The sequence below is a fragment of the Tenrec ecaudatus genome, chromosome 3 (genome assembly GCF_050624435.1).
Source record: "Tenrec ecaudatus isolate mTenEca1 chromosome 3, mTenEca1.hap1, whole genome shotgun sequence".
Taxonomy (NCBI): Eukaryota; Metazoa; Chordata; class Mammalia; order Afrosoricida; family Tenrecidae; genus Tenrec; species Tenrec ecaudatus.
The window spans coordinates 120349676-120375637 of NC_134532.1; the positions used below are offsets into that span (position 1 = coordinate 120349676).

The 25962-nt window shown below is 42.4% G+C and overlaps 1 protein-coding gene across 1 annotated transcript in view; it reads left to right on the forward strand.

Moving 5' to 3' along the window:
- Positions 1 to 10729: 10729 nt before the first annotated feature.
- Positions 10730 to 25962, forward strand: part of PPP3CA (protein phosphatase 3 catalytic subunit alpha) — a 348928-nt gene continuing 333695 nt past the window's right edge. Inside the window, exon 1 of the mRNA XM_075543988.1 lies at positions 10730 to 11566. Within this exon, the coding sequence (XP_075400103.1) occupies positions 11509 to 11566 (58 nt within the window). The 5' untranslated portion in view covers positions 10730 to 11508. The remainder of the gene's footprint in view (positions 11567 to 25962) is intronic.

Sequence of the window (25962 nt, forward strand, 5' to 3'; positions counted from 1 at the left end):
CTAAAATGTTTTCTCAATATACAATTGCTCTTTAATATAAAGTTCTTCCTTATTCATATATGTGTATCCCTGGATTTATTTCTCTAACCAACCTGACATAACACACTCAATCTGTCTGTCCTGGATGTTTTTGCTTGGTGGTTTCTTGATGACCTTCTCTGTTTCTTCTTTCATTATGAATCTATTGATGTTTCCACATCGGTCTGTTAATTTGGGCAGATGCTTTGTTTCTAGAAATATTTCCTAGATGTGAGCATGTACATTGGTATAGGCAAGAGCTAAAACTCACAATAGATGGGACCCAGGAACAGAAATAGGAATAGAGATACAAAAAGGGTATAGGGAAGGTGGGGTGGAGAGGTGGGGAAGGAGGGAGACACTGAGCGCAATGAATGGCACATAATCACACCACCCCCCAGCCAGGGGGAAGAACAACAGAAACGGGGGGGGGGGGAGGGCAGGGAAGGGAGACAGCAGTCAGAGTGACATTTGAAAATAATTGACACTCTCCAATCTATCAGGGGGGCATGAGGGTTTGGTGGGGGAGGGAAAAAAGAGGAGCTGATTCCAAGGGCTCAATGGAAAGTAAATGTCTAGAAAATAACGATGGAATATATGTATGGATATGTTGGATACAATTGATGCGTGGTTTGTAACAAGAGTTGTAAGAGCCTCCAATAAAATGAATTTTTAAAAGAAACATTTCTATTTCTTCTATATTATCCAACTTGTTGGAATATTATCTTTTATACCAGCGTGTTTATATCATTGCATTTGACTGGGATTTGTTGTGATGTCCGTCTTTTCATCTCTATTTCTAGGTATTTGCATCTCCTCCTTTCCCTTTGTTAAGTTTGCTGGTGGTTTGTCTACTTTGACCAACCAACTTCTTTGTCTTTCAAATAACCAACTTTTTGTCCTGTTGATATTTTCAATCGTTTTTCTGTTTTTCAGCTCATTCATTTTTTTCTCAAATACTTATGATTTATTTTTACTCTTGCTCTAGTTGTTGGAGGTGCTGTGTTAAGATGTTGGTTTCAGATTTTGCCTTTTTTCATCTACATGTTGGTTGCTGTAAATTTTCTGATAGCTGCGTTTGCTGTGTCCCAAAGCTTTTGGAATGGTGTGCTGTCATTCTTGTTTGTTTCAAGCGCTTTCTTAATTACACCCCTTATTGGATGCGTTAAACAGACATTTTCAATTTCTGTGTTCTTATGTTTTTGGTTTTTGTGTTGTTGATTGCTTGTTTTAAAACTAATTTTGTGTGATATTAATGATCTTCTTTGGTAATTTCCACATCCTCTTGGGTTACTTTTCGTTGAAGTGGCTAAATGTATGGTCTGACCAGGGAGCAGTTTTTCTATCTTAATTGATAATTGTGATTTGTTTTAGACTTTTTTTTTCTGCCAATGTATTTAGTGTACATTGGAATTACTCCTTCCATACCATTGATTTTTACAAATTTATCATTTAGTACCTACTGAAATGTTTGACCTCTGATGTTTCCTGCATCTTTCAAGATTCTGCCTCTGGAAGCCTTCTGCACTGCAACTGCAGGCTTGCATTATTCCCGAAAGGTCTGTCAGCCTTAGAGATGCTGAGCAGGCTGTTTGTTTTTTATTAGCTCCTAGAAGTTGTACATTTCCTTATAACGCTTAGTATTCTTGAGCCACAGTTTGAAATCTTCTTTCCAGCCATTTTCATCACTGTTTCTTCAGAATCTCCTGTGATGTCCATTTTGGTGTTTGTTTTCTTTTTACTGCCTTTTTAATGACCTTTTGCTTTCTTTATGTATGATGTCTGTCCTACATATAATCTCACAACTTCTCTGGTCTTCTGGGTCACTGGTGTTCAATGTGACAAATCCATTCTGGAGGTAGTCTCTAAAGTCAGGTGGGTTATGTACTAGGTCATATTTTGACCTTATGGACATGTTTCAATTTTCTTCACCTTAAATATGAACTTGTACATGACACTTGGTGGTCTCTTCCACAATTTTCCTGCCACTCATCTTTGACTTTGTCACACTGTGATGGCCTATGAGTTGCTGTGATCCAAGCAGCAATGCCACTGTTTTTCCAAATGCAAGCAGGATCAGTCATCCATTGAGAGTAGCTTTCACCAGAGCAGGTCAGCCAAGACAGTCAGGGATATAGAATCTGTAGTTCTAAAAATTATGGCCTTTCAAAACCATCAGAATAGTATCAGAACATTGTCTTGGTATCAGTGTCAGAAGATTTGTGTCTCCCTTACCTTGAAGATACAGTGAAGAGCTGCTTCTTCTTTTTAAGAGCTACTTCGTCTTACTAGAGTTGACTTAATTGATATGGATGGAGTAAATGTTTTAAAACCTTCACTTGCTGATGTGGCATGACTTGAAATGAGAAGAAACAGCTGCAAATATGTGTTAGAATATAGAATGTGGACAGTAGAAAGTGTGAACGTAGGAATATTGGAAGTCATCAGAAAATAATTGAATGCATTAAGATTAGTATCCTAGGCATTAGTGAACTAAAAGGGACTGGTGTTTACTATTCTGGGAGTGGTAAATTAAAGAGTAATTATATCACATTGAATAAGAAAAACCAAGAAGAATCGATACATTTGGATTATGGTGCTAGAGAAGAATATCGAAAGTACCATAGACTGCAAAAAGAACAAACACGTCTAGATTGAAGAAGCACAACCGAAATACTGCTTCGAGGAAAGATGGTGAGAATCTGCCTCATGTACTTTGGACACGTGCGACAGTTCAACAACATAAACGACAACCATACACTTGATCTTTGCCAGATATGATACACAAGAATGAAATGGAGTATATTTGTGAAGAAGCTGAATATTGTTTATTTGATTTTTGTTATTTATGTTGAAATTGTTTTCAAAGCTTCTCAAATGCACATTTCAGCTCATTTCACATAAATATTCTGAAATTCTGAGTTTCATAAAGCCAAGAAGTTTTAACAGTATATATATATTTCTTGAATTTTTATATAGTAGCCCCCTTCCAGAAATATCAGTCCCCCTTCGTTAATTAAAACCTTTTGTACTATAGCCCATAATACAGGATAAGATGTACACATGTTTTTGCAGCCCCTCCCTTCTCCCCCCAAAAGGGCTCATCCTTGTGGGGAAACACAGCATTATATGGTCTGTGAAATAGGTCATTGTGTAGTTTGTACATTGTACTAACCTGTTTTTAAGGTAAGTATTTCAAATAAGTTTTGTGCCTTAGCAGTGACCCATTAAGGTGCTGAGAGGGATTTGCTTTTGTGTTTGGTCCTCAACCCACACCATAAGCAATTTTTCCATATCAGATTTTTCTCTAGTCTTAGAGAAAATTTCATTGGATCCTATCTTTAACAGCTTAGAGAATACTGTCTTTATTTTAGGGATCATTATTATTGTTGGAGTTCTGCATCCTCAAATTGGGAGCCATGGCATCGACTCTACCCTTTTGTGTTAATGACCTCTTGTTTCACTTCCATGCTGTACTCCTTTCCTCTGACACACTAGCACGAGCACTAGTTTTGCTGTGTTTGAGACTCATGATGCATTTTATGACACCATTTTTGAAAGAAAATTAAGCAGAGATAATGCTACAACACTCAAAAGCAATGTATTCTAAGATATACACGACTGGACACTGCTGACTATGAGCTAAAGCATACACTGTTTATGGTAAACCTTTTAGATAGAACATACTCAGTATATCTTACACTGAGGGAATGAAAAAAAATCAAACTTTGAATTTCAGTATTGAAAAATTCTATAGGCAAAATATTGAATGATTCAGGAAACACAAAAAGAGGATGGAAAGAATACACTGTCACTATACCAAAAACCAAAGCAAAAACCTAGTTGACATTTCAAGAGATACCATATGAGCAAGAATCAATGGTACTGAAAGAAGTCTAAGCTCCACTGAAAGCATCAGCCAAAATAAGGTTCATAGGTTCATATTTAACCCCCTTCCCTAAACAACAACAAACAAGGCTCAAAGAATTAATGGAATACCCATTAAAGTGTTTCCACAAGTTGATGAAACACTGGAAGCCTTCAATTATCTATGCTAGGAAATTTGGAAGACAGCTACTTGGCCAACTGACTGGAAGAGATCCATATTTCTACCCATTCCAAAGAAAGGTCATCCAATGCCATTTATATTATATGCAAGAAAAAAATTTGCTGAATATAATCCAACAGTGGTTGCAGTAGTCCATTGACAGGGGAAAAGGGACATAATTGCTAAAGTCAGATGGATGTTGACTGAAATCAGAGACTATCAGAAAAAGGCCAACTTCTGTTTTATTGATAAACTTAAGGCCTTTGAAGCAGTGGATCATAACAAACTATGGATAGCCTTGAGAAGACTGGGTATCCCAGAACACTGCATTGTGTTCACGCAAAACCTGTACATGGAATAAAAGTGTGAACAGTAGTGTGAACAGAACAAGGGTATAGTGCATCCTTAAAAATCAGAAAAGGTATACATTAGGTTTTCAAAATTAACTCTGATAGTGGGAAAACTATCAACTATCATGTCATTTGACATTTCCAATTTAAGAGAAAAAAATAGCAGGAAAAAAGAAATGGAGGAAAGAAGAAAAATCATGTATGTATATATGTATATGTGTACTTCTTTATATATGTATATATATGCAAATGAAACAAGGACAGAGATGGACTATGGGCCACTACTTTAATCTTACCCCAGTATGAGTGGTTTGTTCTAATAATGTGGCATTACATGATACTCATTACTGACATGATCGCTGAATACAAAATGGGTGCATAAGCAAATACGGTGAAGAAAGCTGATGATGCCCAGCTATTATGAGATATAGTGTCTGGGGTCTTAAAGGCTTGTAAATAAACATGTGGCCATCTAGCAGGGAAGCACAGCGGCCATGTGGAAGAAGCTTACCAGTCTCTGTGATCATGGGGTGTTGGCAGGAAGAAGTATCAAAAAGTCAAAAACAAGCAACCAAATCAATGTGAAGGAGAGTGGATGTAGTAGAGACCCCTAACCTATATGTAAGATAGTTAGACAGTCTCTCTCAGAAGGGTCACACAGAAGGGATGACAAAACCAGGGTGCCATGTAAGCACTGATGAACCACACAACTATCCTCTGGTTCTTTAATATTTCCTACACTTACTATTGTTTTTTTAATATATTTTACCTCATTAATCATGTTACGTTTGCATATGTTCATTTGCATACTTAAGATCATTTGATACATGAAAGCCAAGAGAGATAACCCTTCAGAAACAGTAAACGGAGTAATGGTTCCTTGAGGGTATCAAAGAGTGGGGGGAGGGGGAATAGGGAGCTGACAGAATTGATGACTGTAAAACCCCACTCAATGGAATTGAATAAGAGAATTGTTTGTGAATGAATATATTGGATTGTGTAAGATAGAGAAAAAAATTTTTTTAAAAAAAGTTCCTGGAGGGTAGGGCGAGGGAGGGAAGGGATAAAGGGGAGCTTATATCAAGGAGTTCAAGAAGAAAGAAAATATTTTGAAACCGATTTTGGTAGCAAGTATATAATACTGCTTGATGTGATTGAACTATGAAATGTTATGATATCTCTAAGAGCTCCCAATAAAATGATTGAAAATTACAAAAAATGAAAATCATTATCTTTATTAGAGAAGCAAAACTAGTGACATTTACATATCTAAGAGACAGAGATATTTAAATCAAGGAAATGGCTCACAGGGTTGTCAAGGGGGGCAAGTTCCAAGTGCATTGGCTTGATGTTGAGCTGGAGGCTTCTCCTATCCACAGAGTTGAAAGGTCTGATGAATTTAAGATTAGCACACCAGACAGCAGGCTGATGACTGCAGAGACAAATGAATCGAATGTCAACAGGTTAGAAAGCAGGCTGCTGTAGGTTCCCAGGACTGGTAGACAATAATGGTAGGCCTCTCACTCAAGTTCAAAGTACCAGAGGTCAGATTACAAGGTAGATATAGATCCACAATCATCAAAAAGGAAACAACTTTTGCCAAAGTTCACTTATGGGAAGCAGGCCGTGTCCCTAGGAATCTCCCTTTAGAGTGATTGGATTTTCATAGAAGATCTCATCATAGAAATTATTATAATTTATCTCATCATGGGAGATGACTATATCTTAACTGCCAAAGCACCAAGGATCCTGGCCCAGCCAAGTTGATATAAAGTCTTAGCTATCTAATATCTATTTTGCATATTAATGAGGTACATCTGGGCGTAACAAACACCAAGATGTGGTGTGAGAGAAATGCTGGCTGTGATGGTGGAGGCTATGTTCAACTTGGCTGGGCCATGATACTTAGTATGCTTGGTAGTTACATTGTGATGGAATCTTGCAGTTATGTAACAATGTGATCACCCTTCATTTTGTTACCTGATGTGGCTCTTCATTTTGGCATAACATCTTTTTGTATAAATATATCCTCTGTGGAGTCTACTTATATCAATAAATAAAGAATGCTTATATTCCACTGAACCAGTTTCTGAACAGTATAAAACTAGATACTGTTAAAAGCATCATAGGAATTAGCTTCTGGATAATAAATTAAATGCCCACATACGTATATGGTCACATTAGGTTTGGCTACTCATATTATGGCAAATGAGAATAGGCCAAACATACTGCTCTTTGCCATCAAACTACACAGAAAAGAAGGCGCATATTTCTGATGAGCCACCATATTAACCCTTTAATGTTAAAATGCTAGTGAATTCATCTAAGATCTGATGAAATGATCAACATTTCAAAAGCAAGTCCTCAAAAAAGGATATACATATAACTAATAACGTTTTAATTTGCTACTGAGTTGCTTAACCCTGAGGCACTTGCACTTGCCTCGGGGTTAAGCAACTCAGTAGCAAATTAAAACGTTATTAGTTTAGCATACTTTGTACCAGATTTAAGTAAATTGTGATATAGCATTTAAATGGACATATTAGCCCAAATCCAGACTCTTACCTTTTAATACATATTTACCTCCATAATTAATTTTCTTGAAATAGTAAAATTAGTTTTTTCCCCACTAGTATGAAAAAGTAGGGCATTACACTTAAATTTCTTCTAAGATAATGTGTAGGATCTATATATATTTATGACTACTCCAACATAACTATTGGAAACAACTCTATGAGGGGATCTCCATTGGCCGACATTTGGGCCTTGGGTCTCCACTCTGCACTTCCCCCTTCATTTAATATGATATATATATACATATATACATATACACATATATACACATACATACACACACTTATATCTTTTTTTTTTTTTCATGATGACTTATACCTGGTCCCTTGGGCACCTCGTGATCGCACTGGCCGGTGTGCTTCTTCCATGTGGGCTTATTTGCTTCTGAGCTAGATGGCCGCTTGTTCACCTTCAAGCCTTTAAGACCCCAGACACTATCTCTTTTGATAGCCGGGCACCATCAGCTTTCTTCACCACCTTTGCTTATGCACCCATTTGTCTTCAGCGATCCTATCATGGAGGTGTGCAGTCAATGATATGATTTTTTGTTCTTTGATGCCTGGTAACTGATCCCTTTGGGACCACTCGATCACACAGGCTGGTGTGTTCTTCCATGTGGACTTTGTTGCTTCTGAGCTATGCAAATATATATAGGAGGATGGGGAAATAGATCTATGTGTCTATATTTATAGGTCAAGTATTAAGGTGGCGGAAGGACCTTGGGCCTCTACTCAAACACTCCCTCAATGCATGAATACCTTCTTTTATTAAATTGGAACTCTATGATGCTCACTCTCCCGACACAACGGCTGGAGCCAAAGTGGGTGAACAAGTAAATGTGGTGAAGAAAGCTGATAGTGCCCGGCTATCAAAAGAGATAGTGACTGGGGTCTTAAAGGATTGAAGATAAACAGATGATTATTATTCGAATCCTGATGCTGCGTTCTTCAGATGGTCTGAATGATTAACTAGGTGAAATGAATATGATCCTTATGCACATCTTTCTTGATTTTAAGTCATGTCCATCATGGATGATGTCAGATGCTCTTGGCTGAAAACAGAGAATTCTAGAAGAGGTTCACTTGTTTTATAGACTATGCAAAGACATTGGGCTGTGTGGACCTTAGCAACCTACTGATGACATGGAAAGGAATGGGAATTCTATAATACTTTATTGTGCTTTTGTGTAAATCTGTACGTGGAACAGAAGGTAGTCAAAGAGAGCAGGGGAATATTGCGTGGTTTGACATTAGGAATGGTGTGCATTTTACTTGGAGCATGGCCCACTTTTGTTTAATATGCGTCGTCAGTGTTGTAACCACTATGGAACTATGCACTTGGAGTCAAAGTTACCTGACGAAGTGTTCTGAAGTTATTGCAAGTCATCTCTACCCGCACTGGTCCTTCAAGTAGATGTTCTAGAGTTGTAGTGGACTAAAGGGTGTGCTTCAAAGGAGTGCCTTTAATTCCGACTTATAACGTAACACTTTTCTTTAGCAGTGGCATGTGAAGCCTTTTGGTGTTTGTTTAAAGGGGTTTTCTTCCTACCCCTTGTGAATGTTAGTCCAAATTAGGGTGGGAACTGCCTTTCTATTGGCAACATGAGAAAAGGGAAGTCTTGGCTTTGGAACGTAGCATCCTAATATGTGGCTTTCTGCTCTTTCTGCAAGCCGGCCCCCTTCACTCACGGGCTTGGCATCCTCTTGTTGCTGTGTGCCATCTGGCCCAGGACTAACTCCCCAAATTTGTCTCTACAACTAGCTCTGCTGGGGCTCAGGAGGCCCTGTTCAAGCATCCTTTTGTGAGGCCATACAGTAGCTACTCAGAGCTTATGTTTTTCAATTCTCTGAGAATAACAGTGTTTCTGGGCTTTTTTGAGCCTAAGGTTTATTTTCTAATCATCCCACCTTCACTCCAGCACCTAGTACCTACCACTGTCTGGTGCATAAAAGTAGTACAATGCAGTTATTGAATGAATTGTCTTCCTAATTATCAGTCACTATCTTCCAGTTAAGGATCAGGCAGCAAAATCGTGGGGCTTCTCGTTGTTTGTGGGACACACCCTGCATCAACTCTCCTGCGTGGAGGTCTCCACGAAGGCCCATTGACCATCTAGTCTGCGCTCTGACTTCTAACAGGCCACACCAGTCAACTCTTGTTTCCGCACCATGAAGCGGCTGCTAAAACTTTATTACGCCAACCTTTAATCTAATGTTTGTCTCCAAATACTTCTTCCTGAATGCCTCTCTTAGTTCTTTCAACCTTTTATTCGGCCTATCATACTCATGGTGCAATTCAGAAAACAGGAACTACCTGATAAGGAAGGAATTTAGAAAGAAGACAGAGGCGTAGAGTGACATTTATTCAGCTTTCTTCAATATTCCCAAGGAAGGTTCCTGCTTCTTGCCGGGACTTGGGTGTTGAGTTCGTCTTGGTGGAGAGAGAGGCTGAGTGGAGGTGACCTTCTGGCTGAGACACTCTCCTCAGACTCTGGTGTTGCAGCAGTCAGGTCAGAAAGGAGCTACTGTCACTTCTGCCATCTGGCACCACCTATCCTCTCCTTTCCAACAGAGCAGGGATCCAAGGCCCTGGAGGTAATGGGAGCACCAAGTGGGTGCGGGGGGGGGGGGGTTGAAGAAAGCCTGGAGGGAAAAAGATAGTGTTCCCTGTGCCAACCAGGGGTTGTGTGCATGTGTGAAAGGGGAGAGCCAGTCCTGTCCAGTGTTTCTCCTGCCCCCTCATGTTTCCCTGGAGATCGCAGGGCTAACTGGGTGCCTTGGAGTTGCCCCAAGTGGCTTGGACTCCAGTCTCACCCTCCTGGGATAGTTCCCTCCAGGGTCCCACAGCGCCCAGCAACGGAGTCTTTGGTCCCCGCTGCTCCAGAAGCGGCCACTTTAGTGGAGGCATTGGATGCACAGTGGTGAACAATAATAGCCACGACACCGCCAACACAAAAGCCCCACCATAAATAAATAAATAAATAACCTTACACCTTTACAGGGCGGAGCCTGTCTCCCCAAGGTAAGTTGTTTACCCGTCGCCCTGTTGGCGATTCTCCCCGGACAGCTGCGGCAGCGACAGCAGCTGCGCCATGGGCCCCGGAGCTCTCCGCGCTCTGCTTCCTCCGCCCTCCGCCGGTCGCCTCCCGCCTCCCGCCCCCACCCCGCTCTCCCCTCCCCTCCCCGCCCCCGCCGCCTCCGGGCCCTCCCTCGGGCCACGCACGCACTCCGAGATATCCTCCGCACTTGGCTACTCACACTGCGGCTGGACCCAGCCGAGCAGGCACGGAGGCCAGAGCAGCGCGGGGGTGTCCGCAGCGCGGGGGCCGGATGGGGGCGGGGTTGGCACGGCAGAGCCCCGCTCCTCCCGGTCGCCACCCCGCCGCCCCTGCTCCTGCCGCGAGCCCGGCTGGCCAGCCCCAGTGACACCTGAGCAGGGACTGGGCGGTGGAGGGGGCAGGCCCACTGGACGGGCCACCGAGGGACAACAGCGGGGGGCGGAGACGGCGGGGAGACGCGGGGGGCGGGGGAACCTCGGAGGCAGCCACCTGGCTGTGAGTGACGCGCGCGCTGGCCAGTCCGCTTCGGGGACCCCGACGTCGGGGCGGGAGGCGGAGCGCAGGCCCGGGAGGAGGCGGCGGCGGCCGGGGCGCTAGAGGCGGGGGCCGGGCGGAGGAAGGGGAGGAGGCGGAGGCGGTGGCGGCAGCGGCAGCGGCAGCGGCAGCAGCGGCGGCGGCGGCGGCGGAGGAGGAGGAGGAGGAGGTCGGTTGCGCTGGGACTGTGTCTGCCGAGCTCCGCCGCTGTGTGCGAGTGAAGGATCGGCGCGGGCAGGCAGGGGCGAGTGGCGCTGCACGGGCGAGCGTGTCCACTGGAGCCCTCAGGCGGCAGAGGTCGCGGCGGCGTCGCCCCGTGTAGGGAAGCAGCGGAGGCGGCAGCGGCGGCGGCAGCGGCGGCGGCAGCGGCAGCGGCAGCAGCAGCAGCAGCAGCAGCAGCAGCAGCAGCGGCGGCCGCCTCTCCGCCGCCGGGGACGCTGAGGCGCGGCTGGTGGCACTGACATCGGCGGCCCTGCCTCTCCTTCCTCTCCGGGACCCTCCCCATGTGATCGCTCTTAGTCGCGGCCGTGCGCGCGCGTGGGGCTTCATTCCGCGGCGCCCGGGCTCCGTGCCGGGCGGCTGTTCGTGTGCGCTCCCCTCCCCACCCCCCTGCCCCCAAGAATCCAAGAAGGACCGAGAGGCGTGCGTAGAAAATAAATAAATAAGCGCCCCACGCGCGCAGCCCGGAGCGGAATCGGTGGGGCTGCTGGCGGCGGCGGCAGGGGAGGAGTGAAGGCGGCGGCGGCGGAGGAGGAGGAGGGACGCGCGGAGAAGGCAGGAACTTTAAAGCCAGCTCAGAGCCCAGACCTCCAGCCCAGCGGTTCGCAGCGCGGCAGCGGCGGCGTTGAGTGTCTGGCCCGCCGGTCCGGTCGGGGTGTGCAGTGCGGACGGACGAGCAGCGCGTCGCTGTCCCCCGGCGGCTGGAGATGTCCGAGCCCAAGGCAATTGACCCCAAGTTGTCGACGACCGACAGGGTGGTGAAAGGTAAGCGGCGGCGCCGCGCCCGCCCGGGTGCACCCTGTGCCGCAGGCGCCCGGGCAGCTCGTCTCCCCTCCCCCCTCCCGCCCGGGGTTCTGCTCCCTGCGCTCCGGCCGCGGACCTTCGAGGATGTTGTGCAACCCGCGAGCCGCCCCCCGCCCCCTCCCCCGCCCCCACCCAGGGACGCCCGGGGCATTTTCGTTTCTGGGGGCGTCTGTTGGCAAATGGCTGAACTACAGGGAGGTGGCGGTGGCGGGGCTGGAGGTGGCGGGAGGGGGCCCCTGGCGTGTGTGTGTGTGTGTGTGGGGGGGGGTGGTGGCTGGTAGGGTGTAGCTGCTGACAGAAATAGGAAGTGGGTGGCTGCTCGCAGGCGTGCATGGGATAGGGTTTATGGTTTTCTTTTGCAGAGGGAGGGGTGATTTATGGCTTTTTAAACATTAATAAGACATTTTTATGTGGCCGTGGCTTTCCAGCGACTGCTTTGCACGGGAAGGGTTTTCTGGGCGCTTCATTGCAGCAATTCCCTCCGCGCCCCCGCCCCCGCCCCCTCCCCGCTGGCAGGGCCTGCACAGGACTCGCGAGAGAGCTGGAGAGCGTGGGGGGAGCCCTGCGCTTCCTCGCGCCGGGCGGGGGCGGCGGCCGGGGGGTGGCCGAGGGGGCGCGGTGCGGGCCCCCGCCGCCCCGGGATTCCCCCACACGCGCGGGGAGGAAGACGTGAAGAGCAGTTCTCCACTGCCGCCCTCCGCTGCCCTGTCACTGCTCTCCAAGGGGTGCCCGCTGGCTCCTGCACACCTCCCCAGCGGGCAGCTCACCCGGGTGCCTGCCCCGTGCCTCTGGCTGCTTGAATTTTACTATTGGTTCTTCACCACGTCGTGGGATTTCTCTGCTCCCAGCAGAGGGGTAGAGGAGCCAAGATGCATGGGGCTAGGAAGCAGATAGGCAGTGGTCGCCTACTGGTTACTGCATGAGGGACTCCACGGCCTTTGCTGTTTTCCATATTAGAGTGGGAGAGAAACCGTCCTATGAATCCTACAAGAATGGGGGAAATCCTAGCAGATCCACCAAGATTAGGTAGGAGCTCGCCTTCCTGGGGTGTGGAAAACCGGCAAAACAGCGGTGGGCATGGGCTGTTATGGGAGCGGCCCTCTGAAATTCGAAATAGTTAGGCTTTGCTGGCTAGTCTTGAGTGTGTTGTGTGAGTGCGTGTATCCTGGGCCCCCGGATAGTATTTAATGTGGGCAGAGCATGTAAGGCTAGAGTTAGTTCATCCTGAGCATTTATGTGAAGAAACCCCAACATGTAATGTCACTGATTGCTCTACGAAAGTCCACCTCGGGGTTCAGAGGCTTGCTTATTTTTAGCGCAATTTCAAAGAAAACCTTGTGATGGTGGATATGGTGATGGGGGACACAGTGTTCTCATTTTTGAGAGTTAAGTAAAACAAATCCTGCTTTCATCTCGGTATTCATAGATCCATTAAAATAACGAGGAAATAGCTCAGCAAGTGACATGAAATAAGCTTACAGATGCTTAACTCTTTTATTCTTTATGCATGTATAAATCATCATAGTAAGAATCAGTTGAAATCCATTAAACTGACAACATTTTCTATCAAAGGCTCTTGGTGACATTTACAAAAATTACTGTTCCCCTCGCACCCATCCCCCAATATCAGGAAATACCAGATATTTATCTCCCTAATGTGTGAAGTATACTTGTAGCTTCAATTTGTATATTAGGGATATCTACTTTTTAAAACAAATTAATGTAGAGCTTATATTCAAAAATAGAATAAACATGTGGCAATTAGACACTCCATGCGTACACATAAGGCCCCATCCCTGTTTTAAATCACAGAACGTGAATTCTTAATGTAAACATAAGATACCAAGTGAACAATGGGAACACAATTGCTCACACATTCTGGCTTGTCTTTGCCAGTTGATGTAGAAGAACTTGTTTAACCGTTTCATGGCTGCAGCTTTGTCTCTCTTTTTTGTCTTTCCCCTTTTAATGTTATATTCAAACGCATTGAATATAAATAGCGTTTTTGGTAAAGTGCACCATAATGTATCATTTTGGTTTGCATTATTTTTGCAGAACTCAAATACAAATGTGAGTCTGTACTCCAAACAAGAAAGCCTCCCTTTCGCACTTGTTTTTGGGAGGGATGCTTGCATGAAATTTTGCTGCTAGAGGAAAAGTTTTATTGGTGAGCCCGGATTTTAGGGCGAGCACACTGTTTTTTTTATAGACTGTATCAAAGGCACTCTCAGAGATTGGTTTCAGTATTTTGCCATGTATAATTTTTGCAATTAGTCAGTACAGCTGGTTACCTATTTGTGGATCTTAGGTGTACAGTGGCTAGAGCACTCAGCTATTAACTGAAAGTTTGGCAGTTGGACCAACCAGCGGCTCCATGACAGAAAACCGGGAGGTCGTGGGCTCCTGATACTGGAGTTCTACTCTGCCCCTTAGGATCACTGCAAGTCAGAATTAACTTGACAGCCAAAGAATTAATCTAGTTTGTGCATCAATCTTGGAAGAAATAACATTTCCTCTTGAATACACATGTTTAATCGAGGGGACAGGAGGAGAAGCATGTTTAATGGAAAATGAGTTACTAAATGATTCTTAATATTTGCAAAAATGATGTAAGGTAGACTTCACTAAATCACAACTAAACTCAAAATTTTGCTAGAACTTCTGTGAGCAGAGGGTTATTCATTCTCTAAAACAGGAAAGAGATTTTCCTTGAGGAAATGTTTGTAGTGTTCTTTAAGCTCTCGCCCCATGTGCTTAGACAGGGAAACTGAGAGGTGTTGGGATCATGGTTCCCATGGACTGCTCTGGTATTCGGCAGTTATCCTCATCACCTTGCATCCTGTACCAAATTGCTATGCAGAAGTAACGTGGGGCTTATTTTTTGTGTCCTGTAATAAAATGATGCGACAGCTTCCTTGATTTGCATTTCCAGAGTGCTGCGTCAGAAAGACAGCTTGTCAGTTTAAGTCTTTCTTGAGGTTTGTAGCGTGTGCTAGAGAATGAGTTCAGAGACTCCCGATACAGTTTCTAAATCATGAAAATGAACGATGAGAGTAGAGATGAAGAACCTTCATTTTGATCTCTTCAAAGAGTTACTGTAATTGCCCCACCTGTTGCTCTTTTATATTTGCTTTTCTTCTATAAAGGAAATGATATAAAGAATAAAAATTTAGGAAAAACATCATGATGAATATTTGTTGGAATAAAAGTCTTTTGAACTATTTGCTGGTTTCTGCATGACTTTTAATGCAATATTTTATAGCTGTTAGGCAAGATTGTGGACAATAAATAGGATACTGGTCTCCTTAGGCTCCCCCCACGCCAGACTTTTCCTCCCAACACACTTACCTTTATCCTGTAGTGAGGCTCTCAGGCCTTATTGCACACTTTGCTTTCTTTGCATTTTTCTCTGCCTGCAACACCTTTTCTGTTCTGGCCTCAGAACTTGGAGATAGGTCGGTTTGATCTGAAAGGAAAGGAATTGAGTCATACCTATGTGACAATGAGTATGTTGCTTGGTTAATATTTCAGTACCTTTCCTGTATTCCCATTACCAAGTATTTTATAATGGGGCCACCACTTGCATCCAAACTGATGATAATGGTAGAAAGTTGACATACTTTGGCAAGCTATAAAGGGGTGAATTCCTGGGAAGAGTTTTGGAGAATCTTTCAAAAAACACTGGGAATGCCAAAAAGGAGTTGCCTTTCTGAGTGTAAATCCAACTTAAATGCTTTTTGGACGAAGTACATCTAAGAAAATTGTCTAAGACCATAAAAGCTCAGGAAAATATTTTTAGGCTAATAACAATTCACCATTGTTCCTCTTTTGGCCTCATTTGCACGAGAGAGGTGGACAATGCACAAGACAAGGTAAAGAAGACTCAGTTCCTTTGAATTACTATGATGAAGAAGAATATTGAGTAGACCCAGGACTTACAAAGGAACAACAAATCTATCTTGTAAAAAATACAGCCAGAATACCTTTTAGAAGTGAGCGTGGTGGGACTTTTTCTCCCTTACTTTGGACATGCTATCAGGAGAGACCAGTTTCTAGAGAAAGAAGGTCAGTGAAAAAGAGGATGACCATCACAATGGACTTCTATAGTGACTGGAACCGAGGGCTCAGATGCGTGGTGCCTGTGAGGATGACTCCGGGGACCCAGCAGTGTTTCCATATGTTGTGCCTGGAATGTCTATGAGTCAGGATTGACTTGGTAACACCTATCAATGACAACATGTAAGACTTCAAGCCACCAACATTTATATTTAGCTGAAGGAAACTGCTAATTCTACTCAAAAAGAGAATGGAAAGATGCTCTCAGTAATTACTGTTATGGTTGAGCCTTGAAATGGAGTATTTAATAATACCCTCTCTTTATTATGAGCACTGAGGAACTCATTAAAGTGAATTTATTTTATTGACATTTGTGATCCTCGGTTGAGTTGTTCCAGGTATATAGTTTTAAGTTTGAGTATAGAGAAGGCTCATTATTTCTGTGTTATTAATTTAAATTTACTATGATAGCATCAATGGCTGACATTTGCATAAGCACTGACTGTGAAGAAAGGGTTCGCTAATCTAATTAATGCTCCAAGCAATGAGTTAACATGCCTAAGAGAAGAAATCCTTTTCTTTTGTGAGCAGCATGAAATTTTATGCTGTTAATTACAAAATAGATTGACCCGGTCATTACAATTTCCTTTAAGGACTTTTCTTGTAATGTGCATTATGTTCAAACGTTCTGTACGCGAAGCTTAAAACAATAACTGAGACAAAATTCAGAGAAATTTGTATGATTTCTAAAATTTTTTACATGTCAATAGTTGTCTTAAAATAGTTCTTCATTTAAAGTAAGGGCTTTTCCCTATCCCTGCCCATGTAAAAAAAAAAATTAACAACTCAAATCTAGTTAAATGGTTTTCTTTAATATTCACTGGTTTAAAAAATTCCTTTTTATCGATATTTTATGGCTTTATTTATATAATTAGACATATGAGATATGACTGACATTTTGTACATTTATAACTTTATACTAGGACTCTGGGCTTTTTCATTCTTTTTCTGATATTTATTTATTTTATTTTGTGTGTGCGTCAGAACTAATTATGGAACCAAATCAGTGAGAATCAATTTTGAGTGACCTCATTGGACAAGAACATTTTTTTACAGATGCTCTTTTTTTTTTTTTACCTAAAGTTAAATTATTATTTTGAAAATTTTGTGAAATAGATGTAGGTAGTCTCTGGACTATGAGGAAGTTCTGTTTCTAAATCTGCCTTTAAGTTGAATTTGTATGTAAGTCAGAACAGTTATATGGTTAATTTCTAATGTTATTTGTACCTTAGTCCTATAAGAAGAATACTCATATATATAGGGGCCTCAAAATTCATGAAGAAAATTAAATTAAAATTTAATGGAATTTTCCCACCAACTTTTGAAGCACCCTTGTAGAATAGCTTTCAATGCAAGAAAAACATTAAAGAAACACTTTTAGGACATTGAAACATCTCGGATGTGATTATCCAGTATGATGATGTTTGGTTGAACATCAGCAAATTGGCATCTGTTGTTATTGTGGATCATTGTATGTGTCTTGAATTTTTAATATAATAGGCTTTATAGATTGTTCTTAACTGCATTGTTGGTTGTTCAATCCAGAGGACTGCCTATACTTTGAGAACTATGAAGAATAATGATTTATGCTAGTGGAATTTTTGATAATTTACTAAGAAATAATTTTTTTGCATCTTTCTAGCCTTGGCTAAACAAAAAACAAACTCACTGCCACTGAATCAATTCTGACTCATAGTGACCCTGTAGGACAGCATAGAACTTCCCGTAGAGGCTTTTGAGACTATAACTCTTTGTATGAATAGGAAGTTTTATCTTTCTTCTGCACAGGGAAGTAGTTTTAAACTGCTGACCTTGTGGTTTGCAGGCCAATATGCAACCCATTATGGTACCAGTGGTACTACTTACTATGCTACCAGAACTCCAGAATGACTTGATTTGGTCTCCTTCAATTCTGTAATATATCCTAGGCTGGTTTTCCATGTAAGAAACGTAGGGAGATTATACCCACAAGGCACCTCTTTGGATCTAAGGGACATCAAATATAGTTGGTTCACTCCCCTAGGACTCAGTTATTGATGATACGGAGTTACAAATCACATTATGCTAGATTATTTTCAGGGTCATGTCCACAATAGTCAGAACAAAAAATAATAAAAAGTTAACAAATTTTCATTAAAATTTAATTAACATTTTAAATTAAAAATTAAAAGTTAGAACCAGGTGTATAGCAGCAGCATTTTGTTGAAAATTTTGTTGTTGTTGAAGAAATGGACACAGAATGGCCACAGGTGGGTTTAGACTGCAGGTAAATGTAAGCGAATTATTTCCTTTAGAAGCCCACCTAGCTTGAAAACCTGCTGGATTGGTTTTGTTAGGCCTTTTGTTTTACTGAATTACTACCTATGTGAAATAGTCTGATTAGGAGAAGAAATGTCTGTATTTAGCAGAAAGAACAAATTCTGATGATAAATCTTATAATCTGATTTAATCTTGGCGTGAGGGCTGCTAAAGCAGCACTGTTAGCTAACGTCTTCTCTTTAGAGCAGTGGTTCTCTGCCTTCCTCATGCTGCGGCCCTTTCATACAGTTCCTCATGTTGTGGTGACCCCCCCCCCCCAACCATCAAATTATTTCCATTGCTACTTCATCACTGATATTTTGCTACTGTTATGAATCGGGCGACCCTCAGAGAGTTCGCGACCCACAGGTTGGGAACCGCTGCATACACTGGGGTGGAAATAGCGTATTCTGTTGGTAGCATCTGATTTTGAAGGGTGCTGTGTCAGAAGCGAAGGCTATGGTGATGCAATGGTTATCTCTAGGCTGCCAACTTCAAAGGGTCACAGTTTCAACCCAGGCCTCAGGGAAGCAAGACCTGGGGGTCTGCTTCCATGAAGATTGTGGCCTGAGAAACGCAGGGGGTCACTATGAGAATCCATGGGATCAACTCATTGGCAGACAACTTCATAAGCCTCCCCGCCCATCCCCCCACCCCCAATTGCTAATGATCGATACGCTTGCTTTTGCTTGGGGATTTTGGTAAATGGAGCCATCAGGTGGGAATGAGGTAGGTCTTCAGTTTATAAACTAAGAATTTACAATTTGTTAAGTCCTCAGCATTTTTAGCTATAGGTTGCCCTATTTCTTTCTTCTGTATTAACCCATCACATATAAGAATCTTACATCACATATAAGAATCAAATACAGTGTCTCACCTTCTTCTACAATTAGGTATGCTGAATACTGATGTAGATCAGTCATCTCTCAACTGGAGGACCTAGTCTTACCGCTCAGGTTTCAGATCCGTTTTCACATGAATACGCAGGTAGCTGAAGCCTTAGCTATTAGGAAAAACACGTGGCTGCAGCAGTGATGCACCATTACAGCACAGTGCTTCTGGGATTCTGTTGATGCTTTTGTAGATCATCGTAGTGAGGAATAGAACTTTGTGTTTTTCTTCCTTTTATTTCTCTAACTTTGCTTTCTCCTCACAGCAAGGTGGGATGCAGTATTGTGACTCGACTTTAAAGTTGGTCCTTCTGACTTTCTGTGTGCTTCTCTTTCTTGCAACTGGAAATTCTGCACATGTCTACAGAAGAGTGAAACAAAGCAGTAGACCCTAGGAATTTATTTTAAAACTGCCTCGAGATATGGACAGACCACCTTCAAATTTTGATCAATTTTAGATTTTCTTGCTGAACCCATGATGGGGGACCTTTACACAAAGTTTTATTCACATAAAACTAAGAATTTTAAAAATCTGGTCAATTTTAAGATACTAAGACTTAAGGGCAGCGTGTTTTTCTATGATTGTATAACCCCAGTCTGGTTGGATTTATGGTACTTAGTTCTTTGTCTCTAACATGAGAATGCTTTGGAAATTGTTGCTTATCTAGAATTGTTGCTGTCTGAAGGATGTCTCCCAGAGAGCCACGCTTCCCTGAAAGCACTTGAAATGATTCGTCAATATGGATAGCTCTGTGTCAGTGCAGAACAGATGCCGATTGAACTAGCGGTGCCTAGTTCAATGTGCTGCTCACTGTGCACTGAGTAAATTCTTGCTGAATTTTGTGGGCAGTATAGAACGCTCATGTTGAATTATGTGGGCAGTATAGAACGCTCACGTTGAATTATGTGGGCAGTATAGAATGCTCATGTTGAGTTATGTGGGCAGTATAGAACGCTCATGTTGAATTATGTGGGCAGCATAGAATGCTCATGTTGAATTATGTGGGCAGTATAGAATGCTCATGTGTATCCAGAGGCACTACATGGAGACAGATTCTATGTTTCATTTGACTACTAAGTTCTCATTCTTCACGGAAGATCCCATGTGGTAACCATCTGGTTGATGGGAACACTCTCTTTCTTGGAGGTATTGGGAGTGGAGCATGAGAAGGGAAATTACATAGGGCAACATCATTAATTTGAGGGTAGCTTTCTTTGTCCATTTGGACTGGGATTTTTTTTTTTTGCCAGTTGAGTTTAAAGGTAAAATGAGCCCTTTTCAACTTTGCTTATGAGCTTTAACTTGAAAGCTTTCTTTCAGTTTCTCTTGTGTTTCCCTTAGGTTGATCAATTTTGGGCAAGTGAGAAAAGATAGGTTAATCACTCAGTGTTGGATTTATTGGGTGATTTATACATTTTAATTATTGCCCAGTTCTTGGACTAGAAGACAAAATGCCCTAGCAAAGTTAATGTGCCCCGCCTGGGGGGGGGGGGGAGTGGTAAATGCTTTCTTTGTTTCCGTCTTTTTATCCTCCCTATAGTGCTGCCTTAATCCAGAAACAGCTTTCTCCAGGATAGCCTCCTACCCTCCTCCTCCCATCCCCTCCCCTAAAATGTCACTGCATGCTATCCAGAGAAAATATCTATGGGCAATGAAAAGTTTAAAAAAAAAGTGGCCCCAACTCTGCTGACTCTTACATTCTCCTAGGTGGGCTTTAAGCCATCCATTGACATTTGTGTTTAAACGTCTCATAAGTTATACTATTCACCAAATTAAATTAAAAGCATTATGTATTCTTTTAAAATGATATAGCCTGAGCCAGGCCTTCAAGGTTGTCACTTTAAAAAAAGTTTTTTTGCTTTTTACAAAGGAATTAACTTAAAACAAACAAACCCTGCCATTTTTGAATGATTGGTCTATTATGTGTATTTAACGCTAATAAAATATGCCTTTCACTTCTGTGTGGTCCTGATGTTCTTGAATGACCACAGTTCACCCGACCAGTTCATCATTCAAACTTCAGCTCACCTGTCACCTCCTCGACACGCTCGTCAGAGTACAGGGACGCATCCTCTTCATTTTCATAGTGGACACCATGCTTCGTGCACGGAGCCTGTTGCCATGTGGTTAGTTTACTTGTCTGCCTCTCTTCCCCACTGAAATAGAGGATGGGATCCAGTTCCATTGGTTTCTATTTATTTTGCCAGCCGACCATACTGGTTTCTATGACTTTGCAGGCCACCATACTATAGGCATTCAATACATCTTTGTTAAGAGAATGACATAAAATAGATAGATTTAAACTCCTAAAAGATACTTTTTTTGGTCTATTTGAAATTTGGTGCATTTAAAAATGGACAGCTGATCCCCATGTGAGGAGTTTTCATGATGTATGCTCTGGCCGTGTGTCTTCGCCTGGCTTTCTTCTTTCAAGGCTGAGAACTCAGTCATCATTTGCTGATATGATTACATCCCAAAGACCAGATTGTTAGCCAAAAGTGATCATTATGCCAAAATGGAGGAGGGATACTTCATTACGTATAACTGCCAAACCTCAGGAATCGTGGCTTAGCTACAGTGACCTAAACCATCACAGCCAAGTACGTGTTACTCTCACTTTGCACCTTGGGGTTTGTCACTGCTAGACGTGATGTGGCCAGTGTATAAGATAGTTAGTATATCTTTTGCTGTTGTCATGAATGTGAGGTGTTGGATAATGAGTTAATCGATAAGTGAGAAAGAGGCATATCTCATTAAAGCATCCTAATTTTGTAAGTGGGACTATCAAATTTTTGCCAAATAGCCAGGGTACAGAAGCATAACCCAAAGGCGAGGCATAACTCAACACATAGGAAGTGAAGGTTTTCAGTGAACCATGGTCAATTGAAAAATGCATAGGTCAATTTTCTCAAAAGTGGGTGATGGCTTCTTTCTCAAGAAGAATGACAATACACTACATTGGGAAAGAGTTGTTGTGACTAGCACGAGCGATCCAGATTAGATTCATAGTTTTATTGTGTCCTAAGAGAAGGGCTCAGTTACAGATGAGGGAAAGTTGGGGTGTGAATCAAAACAGAGAGCACATTCAGTGCACTGAAATGAGATGATTGTACGAGAGGACATTGCAGAATTTATGGGGGAACATCTATTTCATTTAATTCCATGTTTGCATGAAATTTTGGTAGCCCCTTGTATATACCAATAAGTACTTAGGCCTGATCCATCAGTACAAGGTACTCACAAATCAGTTCTCATGCTGGTACATTTCTATGATGTGTGCTATTAGAAAAGCTTAGATTTATATCTCCATCAACAGAGACAGTGTCATGAGGCAACTGTCCTTCAGTGGGTTTTGCAGATGGCCCCTGAACCCGCTCTGTCCCATTCTAGGTCTATAGTTCACATTAAACCTAGCCCACTTCAAGTTTATTGTAGTTTTAAAGCAGTATTTCAAGTTTCACAAATGATCCAGGATTGAACCTGTCTTTTTAGTGCAGAAATATTTTTGGTCCAAGGCGCTGGAGAGCAGAGAAGTCATAGTTTATCTGTGTGTAGTATCATTGATGATAGCCTGCCAATTTGCATTCAGCCACTGGGCGGGATGCCTTCAATGCCTTTATCTCTGGTCAGAATTTTACCTGAGGAGTGTATCTCATTCCATATGCATTTCTTGAAACAGATGTGGCAATATTAGGAGTATGTTAAAAAGCTCTCCAGATGATTAAAGGACTTCAGATTGTGGATTATTTTGAATCATTTTGAAAAATGTGAATAACTCAAGTCTTTAAATCAGGCATTAAGTAGTGTTTCTGTCGAGTTTCCCCCAGATGTTGTTCAGCACTGTCAATTGAATAAGAGATTTAGATTTTTAACAAAAAAACCCTGACATTTAGCACTAGAATAGATTATTAGATCTACTGACTAGAGAGAATGAAATGGATTCTCAATTATTTGGATTGTAGGCAGGTGCAAACCTGTAGTTAGGCCAGAGAATAGTCTAAACATAACAATAGAAAATTATGAAGCTGGAAGGAACCTTGGAAAGATGACTCTCCATCTGTTCTCAAACCAATGTTCTGATTCTGTGCTCAGGAGAAGGCTTGGGGGATAAGTGCGAAATCTCTAACCTCTTAGCACTGGCTCACTTCTGACGTGAGGCCTAACAGAAGCAACTGTCTTTTATAATTGGAAGGTGCACTAGAGATCTAGCACTGGCTGCTCCTTCATCCAGCTGCCCGTGACAATCCTGCCACTGCATGCCCACATCTGATGAGAGGGAGCGCCTTGTTTCCTGAGATTTCCCATTCTATCCCTGACATCTGTGCTTACCAGGGAATGCCTCGTGATTCTCTGTAATGCACATTAATTATTCCTAGCATCTCCTTGGAGTTCCATAAAATGAGCCACATCTGTCTTCCCTAAGAGAATCCATTTGATATTCAAACAGCCTTGATGTTAAGTCTTGTAGTTCTTTCCCATAGAGCCTGGTTTCTAACCCTGCCCTATCCTACCAGCCTTTCTTTAAATCTACGACTTGTTGAAAATGGTGATGCCGGGAGAGTCCATCCTAGTTTGCCTCCTTCCAAAGAACACTTAGCATTTTGGACTTGTTTGCTTCAGTATTCATGGTCTGCCATTCCATGTCTTAATGCTGGTTTTCAGACTGCATGATTCTTAAGTCCTTCAAAAGGGGGCCCAGTCAGCATCCAGGTATGTCTCTTGGCCAAATGGGGATCACCCCTTGCCTGCTGCCCTTGCTTCTAGTGCCCTTCTTGATGAACTTCACTTCCTCAGGCTCTCAGTAGCTTCACAATGTTGTGTATCTAGGAACTTTCCAGAAAACCTAGATAGCAGAAGCATTTTAACAGTGACTTCCTAGAGGCATTCTTTTCTTCATTTATTTCTAATGTGGGAGAATAATAAGGACATATTGGTAGCATGACGTCATGGAATGAGGGTGATGGGTAATTGAGAGGCCAAGTCCCTCTTTTACCTTTTAAATCACACCAGGAAGGCCCTCCAATACCTTACAAAACTAAAATCCCACCTTCTGGTTCTGCCTACTTTAATTTGTAGCACCTAGTCTTTGAAGATTGTTGATAAACAGCATATAAGGCCATGGACTTTAGCTCACCCAGCAGGCTCAATTGTAATTTGAGAACTAGTTTAAATTCCACTGGGACCTAGTGGAGGCCAGTGACATCCAACTCTGGTGTCATAACACATTGCTGTGTTACACCCAGCTGTAAGGTATTAACAGCTACTGATAACATATAGAAGTTTGCAAATGACTTAGGTTAAAACATCTAAATACAAACAGTGCATTCAGGTTTAACCCTCATGCATCACTTACATTTATTTGCATTCTGATGTGTTTTCCTTGCAGCAAAGAACAGGATGGAGCTGGAGCTGCTACGGTGGGAATTTTGCATAACTCAGATCAGCCTGCTTGATGTAATAGTCTTTTAATCACAGTGGAAATGATAAATTCAAGTAATACATGGCAGTGCTTCTTTTATTATGCTCACGATTTTTGAGGATGGTTCATTAGAGACTGGTCCATTCACGGTGCAAATGAATGATGTGTCCTGCACATCTCAATGGAAAAAAGACTTAGGCCTATATGACTGGAGAATACGTATTAACTGAATAGCGTTCGAAACATATAGATTTCTGGGTCTCCCTCTAGATAAATTGATCTCAAAGTACTCAAGCCTTCTATCCTCCAACCTCTCACAGGGGTGACCTTGCCAGAAATTCCATGATTAGATGGTTATTTAGCTTAGGTTTCTCCTTTTAGGTTTATTCAGTAACTGACATTTAAAATCTACTTCAGTGTTAAGTGCAACAGTTAAAATGTTTGGCTGCTAAACTTTTAATACCCCATTCAAACCCACCACCCCTGGGAAAAAGCTGTGGCAGTCTGCTTCCATAAAGAATCCAGCCGTGGAAAACCTATGGGGCTGTTCAGTTGCCTTAAAGGGTGGCGATGCGTTGTAAGCAACCAGAAGGCAACTGCAAATACCGCTAGGTTTTTAGTGTATTGAAAAATTGCTTCTTGCATTTTGAGTTATAATTGGATCCTTGGAAATCATACTATTTGAGGAGCTATTTTGAGAGTGAATGTTAAAATCCATATTCTGTGCCTCTTGTAAGTATGACTTCCAATGTTCACCCCCCAATCTGCTACAATTGTAAACCCCCATACTAATCAGAAGATTTAATAATAAATCATTGAATGTAAATGATTGTTGAAAACTTGTTTTCATTTATCAGTTTATCCATCAATCCATATACTCTTCTGTCCTACCTGGGCATACATCAGGTTTTCTTGCCCACGGTTTGCTTAGCTTTGTGGTTTGTTCTCAGAGCCTAGTGAAGAGCAGGCAGTCTCTGGAGGCTCGTGTCCTGTGTGAGAAGCAGAACCAAATTGTGACAGAAGTTGAAATTATGGGCCCAGCAGAAAGTACAACACGACTTGGGGTGCAGAAGAGGAGTGACCAGCTGTCTTCACAGACAGTGTATACATAGCCATCGTGTTAGGATATGGGGCTTAAGTGAAGAAAGCATGGAAGGTATTGCAATTCGATGGATGAGCATTCAGATCAAATTTTGCAAGTCCTGTATCTGTGAGCAAGGGGTAGAAGAAAGAGTCATGGTGGAATTGACCTTTAATCGTCAACCTGTTCAACTAATATTTGCATCTCGTGACCCTCAAACCTTTTTTTCCCCCCCTTTCCTTCTCAGGAGCATGGAAAGAAAACAGGTTTAGAGCCAGATAAAACCCATGTGAACTGTGTGTCTGTGGGCAAATTAGTTAATTACTCATAGCCTCTTTTTTTAAAACTGAAAAGTGGGAATGATAATACTAATTTTAACAAAGTTGTTGAAATGAAGAGGATGATACAGCCTTCTCAGAAAAATGCCATCAAGATCCAGTAGGTGGGTATATTGTTATTTCCTTGTTGGACAGCTCCTTTGGAAGTAAAGCTAACAGAAGAAAGCTGAATTAAAGTGTATATTTCCCCATATACTACCCATTTTCAAATCCA